The 7,232-nt window shown below is 31.7% G+C and overlaps 1 protein-coding gene across 2 annotated transcripts in view; it reads right to left on the bottom strand.

Moving 5' to 3' along the window:
* The window catches only part of raskol (Ras GTPase-activating protein raskol), a 152,708-nt gene that overhangs the window by 110,322 nt on the left and 35,154 nt on the right, over window positions 1-7,232 (bottom strand). The window contains exon 2 of one of the 2 annotated variants that reach the window (XM_018515726.1): window positions 264-326. The exons of the other annotated variant lie outside the window; for it this stretch is intronic. Coding sequence (XP_018371228.1) covers window positions 264-326 — 63 coding nt within the window. The remainder of the gene's footprint in view (window positions 1-263; window positions 327-7,232) is intronic. 2 annotated transcript variants of the gene reach the window in all.

Raw genomic sequence — 7,232 nt, 5'->3', positions numbered from 1 at the left:
TCTAAACTACAAAAGACATATGACTTCATCGTCGAAACTCGCCAGCGTTGGAACCAGCACCCTCTAGTAGCAAGCGGCAGGAATTAAGTTTAACACCTAATATAAAGAAAGAACTCTCTCATGTTTACATAATGAAAGTTTTAACTTTTTGATATACAATATTTTTTCGAATATTTCGACTAGATATTTCTTAAATGAAAGATTAAAAAGGGAAGAAAAACAAAATCTAATGGAAAAAGAATGTGCTAGCGCTCGAGACTCACCTCGAACATTGCGGTCCCGTTCTAGTCGAGCAGTTCTAGGTAAGGATCTGCTTTTAGACTCACCTGTAACAGAAAATGATCATGTTTATATTATTTGTGCTGTTATGCATTGAAACATTCAAAACTGCAATAATTATTAATTTTCTTAAAAATAATTTCGTTATAAAAATCAGTTCTTGATCTATTATGAAATTTTATAAAACACTTCTAAAAATATTTATATTTATGATGCCATATATTTAATCTTGTTAAGAAAAAGATCTGCCGAAAAAAATTATTGAACATTAATAATGAGAAACATTCACAAAATTTTTCATTCTTCTTAGCGATAGTAGAAAAATATCGATATTTTATTTTTAATTTTCTTTGAAACTAACGGTGCATTTTTTGAACTCATTCAATTATAAATCTTTGTAAAAAATGTCAAACAATTGAATTTTCCTTATATTGGCTACGTTCGGAAACGTCACTTGGATGCCTCCGATGCCTCGGATTCATCATCTGTTTTTGTTTAACACTAAATGTTAAACAAGAACAAATGATGAATCCGAGGCATCGGAGGCATCCGAGCGATGTTCCCGAACGCAGCCTATATCTGCAAATTTGTATTATTATTATTATTAAAATATATTTAATAGTAGGGGTAATTTTCCTGCAACTACTTTGTTACATGCTTTTATGTTATATTAGTATTGTGTTATGATTTCAGCTTCTTACTGTTAACATTAATGAAATTATTGTGAATTGAATCGATTTGTCACTGTAATAAGTAACGCTATCATAAATTATAATCTATGTACATTAAATGATTAATGTAGGGCGTGTAAAAGACTTAGTAATTATTTCGTAAAGCATGTTGTGTAGCAAAATACCAGAGCTTTGTTTTCGTATTCTTTGTTCAGTTTGTTGTCCTATATATCCCACCTGTTTAGGATATACGGCATTTTTAGCGAAAGGGATTTATGCCCAAAGCTTACAAAGTGCGCAGATTGAATTCAGTGCACTAAATGCAATAAACGCATTATATGAATTATATACCTCATGTCATAACACTTGTAATATATGTATAGGAAAATTGTAATTATTATTTATTACTTCATATACCTATTTACCATTCTTATTCCTTAATAAAACATTATAAACACATTTTATAAGTTATTGTGTCATTATACATCTTATTTTATGTGCATTATTTGTAAATTTTTCATGAGCCGTACATATCCCCCTCCCCTCCCCCTATGAATAGCCATCCCTATGGGATACACGGTAAAAATGCAAGGGTTTCAAAAAGTTTATCTTTTAATATAAAAAATAAATATTTCAGATTTCTAATATTTTTTTCATGGTAGTAGACAGTACAAAGTTTTTACTGATATAGTTCGTTTACTATAAACATAGTAAATAATACTTAATAAATTAAGTGTTTGTTAGGTGCGGCGTATATATCGGAGTTACCCTATAACATTCGAATTTTTTGTTCCTATACTTTCATGTAATATAATAATATAAATTATGTATAAAAAGCTTATTTTTATTTTTTCCTTAGATTCCTGTTATCTGGAGACACGGTAGTGTCTCGGCGCTAAGCCAAGCGGAGAGACACTACCGTGCATGCCTCCTTTATGCGAGCCGCCGAGGCTCGAGATTATTGGATCTTAATAAAGGCTGAACCGATCGAGTTTTAAGTATAACTTAATCGATATGAGATACCACCTCATATAAGGAAACTCTTGTATCTCATATTAGGAATCCTTTTTTGGAATGATGAAAATCGACATTTTTGATAAAAAAAATTTCACATATAACAAAATATAGCTATTATCGACTGCTAACTTTTGACGATAAAACATAAATATATTTCCCATCAATTTAACATGAAGATAGAAATTAAGGATACAAATTAAATAAATTACAAGCTTTTAAAAAAAAGTATCTCTTAATAGGCGATTTTACCCTATTCATTCTTTTTTACGACTTATGTCTATGTCATTTTGATACCTTGAAATTAATTAATGTTTTTAATAATATAAATTAACATAAATTAAATAGGTCTTATAAACGTTAAAGTCTGTGTCACAGATTTTGAATGTCGACTTTGGAGGGTTAATATCAGTGTCGATATAAAGTAGGACCAGCGACCCTATTCGCGACGAGAGAACGGCCAGAAGTCGACTGTACGCATCCGCGATCACGGAACCAGAAGTTCGCCGTATTCTGCCGCGCCGCGCCGGTTCTGTTATGCGACTCCGTTTCGCGGCTTTTTCGCGAGGACAGCTTTTTCACGGCGCGTCGCACGGCCGTAATGGACGCCCCGACCGTATCCAAGAGAGCACGCTCCAATTCTCTCCAGTCCCGGCCGTGCCAAGTGCGGTAGAGCGGCAGGTAAGATGTCACATCCGCGCGCGCGAACGGACACTTTCGTCTAATTGCACGCGCCAAACGGTCGTGCTAATTACAAACCGCATTTTTTTCTTTCTTTCAAGCGTTTCAAGCTGAGTCGAATATATTTGTGGTTCTCAGGGTTGGATAGTGCTAAGTTAAAAAGATAAAAGTTAAGTTAAAAAGTTAAAAAGTTAATTAATTTTTTAACTTAACTTAGTTACATTTTGGACTCTTAACTTTTTAACTTAATTTAATTACATTTTGTCGGTAACTTTTAACTTTTAATTTAATTTTTTTGAAGTCAATTCTTAGATACAATGCGAGAGACTAATGAGTATATAATTTAGTAATATTTTATAATATTCTTGAGGCTTCCACTGGTGTTTTCTATATAAAGATTATATGTTTCGCGGATTTTCTCCGTATCCAGATTCATTCTTGGATTGCCAACGTTTCGTGAACCTTGCAGTCCACTTCATCAGGGCGAGAAGCAGCCTAATAGAAGCAGTATCAGGCTGCTCCTCGTCCTAATGAAGTGGACTGCAAGGTTCACGAAACGTTGGCAACCCAAGAAAGAATCTGGACACGGAAAAAACCCGCGAAACACATAATCTTTATTTAGTAATTTTATATTGTATAATCGTTACTTGTAAACAAAAATAACCAGATTCTTTAATAAATAAGCTTAATATAATTATAATTAATAAGAAAAGAAAAATACAAAAAATTATGTAAAATAGTCAAATTTCTTTTTTTTTGTTTATTTGTTCGAATCAAATTTAACTTTTAACTTTTTAATTACTTTTTTTATTAACTTAACTTTTAATTCAATTAATTTATTATGGATTAACTTATATTTTAATTAAGTTAAATTTTCAAGGATGTTAACTTTAACTTAACTTAGTTTTAAAAAAAAGTTAACTTATCCAACCCTGGACTGATGCTGGAATAAGGTAAGACGGAATCATATTTGTTTCGAAAACGATACTTGTTTCAAAATGTGATATTCGTTAAAAAACGAAAGCTTTATTTCGAACTAGATGGATCGGTATTAAAAAGATAAACATAAAGAAAGAAGATCGCGAAATTTTATGATAATCAGCATATAATCCAGCACAAATGAAATTGTTTAAATTTTAAAAGACAGCGTGGGTAAGAGTATTATCTTGAGAAAAATTTTGAGAGAAATCTTACATTATTATAACAAATAAATACACAAAGAAAAAAATCGTATAAAGATAATATAATTGTTTCCGAAAATATAAAATAGTTGTTTCTGAATAGAGATTCATATCAAAAGTAAATGTAGTATCATTAATAAATGTAGAATCGAACCGTACATAGTATTTTCTTTTTTCAAATAAACTTTCTGATTTTAATATTCATATGTAATTCCATCGCAATTCGAGCAATGTATTTTTGTCAATATACATCCACTGATTGTGAGAAACATGTCGCGAATTATTGAGTAGAATTATTAAAGAAATTTTCTGTAAAATAATATGGAAAATGTTATGAAATTATCATCGTGTCATGTATCGCGCTATTACAAATATCGAGAATAAAACAGCTACAGTGCTCCGAACGTAACGAGATAATCGGCAATTTTGTCTTTCTCAGCTTGAGAGAAGATCTCGACTAAATGCACGTCTCTCTTTTCCCTCTCCCGAAGCGGTTATGGTGGATCTTATGTGCCAGTATAACAGTAAAATACACAAGACAGTAAAATCATGCACAAATATATTACAAGATCATTTAATAAAACCGCGAACATGAGTATATCTTCAAATGAGCTCTGAGATAAATGCGTATTTGCGTTTCGACTCGAACCTAATTAAATATGCAAAAATATCCTGGTAGAAATGTATGCAGTTTTCCTAGACACCTATTCAGTTACTATCTAATATTGCTGTATTCTCATTAATTGTGCCAATACTGAGTAGGAAATGGACAAGAACTTGATAGAGTTTTATTCTGTCCATTTGCAGTGTGTGTTGGCTTGCTTTTTAATCAATTTAATATCCATTATTTGTTGTGTTTCTATGCAGTAAATTCAGATTCAGATTTTACGCAACTTTTGTATGCAGTAACTGCAAACAAAGCGTTACATCCTGAATGGGATCCTAAGTAGTTTTCCTTCTCAGTTACTAGACAGAAGTTGGTGTAACTGTTTAGTAATTGCTCAAAAAAATGCATGAAATTTCTACCAAGGATACCTACGTGGCAATATCCGCTGCGATTTAATAGCAAAGTAACAAAATAAAAAGAAATAGTTTCAGCAGAAATAATAAATTTTAAGGGGGGGGGGGGATCCCAAAGTTGTCTGTATTACCGACTAAACCATATACATAGTTCTATAATATATCAATTACTTATTTTGTCCTCTCTTTTACAGATTCGAAAATCCTTTCCCAGGATTAAAGTATACATATTAATACGTGTCTGTGAGATAATGTGACAACCGGCCCCGAATAATGATATGTCAATGACACTTAAATCGTCTATGTGTGAGTGCTATTTACAATAAGACTAATTGTCTTTAGAATTCCTTTAAGACAATAGCGTAAAACGAGAGAATATATCCTATAATTAATAAGAATAATCTTTTACACTTGTTATAATTTTACTACTGGCAGTAATTACTAGTAAGTACGACGATAATGGCAAAGTATCGCGATGCGCACTAATGATAATTATCTCGTGTCTTGAAAAGAGAAATTTATGTAGTAATCCTGATTTATACAAATTGTGCGATTCGAAAAAATCATGACTCTATAAATACTTGATCGTGCGTACATCCTGTTGCTGCTAACACTTTCGAAAGCAGCAGAATCAGTTTCGTTTATCGTAAGTGCAAACGCCGGCGTTTGAGAAAAAAGAATGTTTTTCTTACTTTCTTGCACATCGCGGCAAATGATTGATCACCCGCCGTCGATGAACATATAACCATTATTCAAACCAGATTTACAACATTATCTATAATGTACGAGTGAGAGGATTTTAATTTCATCCGGAACGTCTGCTGCTAATGGTTGCTAAAGATGCATGGAACTTGGAATACTCTAAGCTCTAAGCAGTCTAAGCTGTATATTTATTTTCAACGCAAATAAATTTACTCTTGGGAATTTCGCGCAACTTCTTAGACTTTTCAATCTCGCGTAACAAGTTCCTTCTGAGAAGTTTCCTTTCAGAGAAAGTATAAACAAGTTCATAGGTAAAATCATTTCTTTATTAACGTTTCATTCACTTGTCTCATAGTTACAGCATTAGTTATGGATCTTGGAATCTAATTACACTCTGGATTTACTAGGAAAAAAACCAAGTGAAAGTATATCGACTTTCTTAAGAAAATTAATATAAACATTCAAATAAAGAAATACTGAAAGAGACTACTACTAAGAAAAATCGCATGAGATAAAGTTAATTACGTACCATAAAGGTAACGATATTCTATATATTAATCATTATTTTTAAAAATATTAGATACATATAAATAAACACATAAATAAATACTATATTTTAACAAAATGTTATATATTTATGTATTATAAATGAAGTTAAAATTCAGTTTAATTTATATGTAATTTAGTCTTATATATCGATTTATTATGTTTAATTAATAGTAATAAATATTCCACAATAATGGATATAACCACAGAGAAATTAAATATTCATGTTTTTTTCAAGTACAAATATTGTGTAAGATATTACCATTCGATTTGTATTACGTAAATAATTTCAAAAGTTAATTATTGCATTTATAATCGCCGGAGTAATTATAATGGCAATGAAGCATTTAACAATTGTTTTGCTTGATGAACACGATATCTTTTTTCCTTAGAAGAGAAATCAAGAATAAAATTAACAATGGTACCAGTGCACCAATACCTTCTAAAATTTCCACTTCTTTCGAATCGGATTGAATATTACAATTACACAGAAGAGGGGAAAAAAGTTCGGATGATAAGGTTACACGTTTCATGCAAGCCAGGGAAATACGATTGAAGAGGATCGGTCGGTCTGGCAAAGAATACATAGAGGTCACTGCAGTTTCGATTTCTCTCCGGTGTAAATTCGAATGCCATTTTACGACCATTCTTACATTCGTTACAAGACGTTTGCGCGCGCAAAAGCGAAACGCAAAAGCGCTTGTGCAACTTCTTTTACGGTAGTTACGCGCGTAATCGTTCACGCCAAGAGAAGCGCATCAAAGATTTAGACGTCGTAGAGCACGTTTATTCTAACGAGTAATTACTAAGCAATTACAACGATAGTTGTCTCTTAAGGTGAGTCTACACGGTCAATAATACCGTCAGTATTAACAAATACTGACACTATTACTGATCGTTTGCGGTTAATATTAATAAATTGACGTAGAATTATACTGATGACAATCTGAATTGTGAATCTCAAATATCAGTATCGCTTTATTAGGACCCACAGTATATCACAGTACAATAGATAATGTACGTAAAACTAAAATAAAATATGTTGTCAATAATATGGATCATGTAAAGTTGTAAAAATATCAAAAATATTAACGCATACTGTCAGTATTACTGATTCAATATTACTGATCACTATTGT

This window comes from Trachymyrmex cornetzi, unplaced genomic scaffold (genome assembly GCF_001594075.2).
Source record: "Trachymyrmex cornetzi isolate Tcor2-1 unplaced genomic scaffold, Tcor1.1 scaffold59, whole genome shotgun sequence".
Lineage (NCBI taxonomy): Eukaryota > Metazoa > Arthropoda > Insecta > Hymenoptera > Formicidae > Trachymyrmex > Trachymyrmex cornetzi.
The sequence above is the reverse complement of the archived record's forward strand: the minus strand, read 5'-3'. Positions and strand labels throughout refer to the sequence as shown.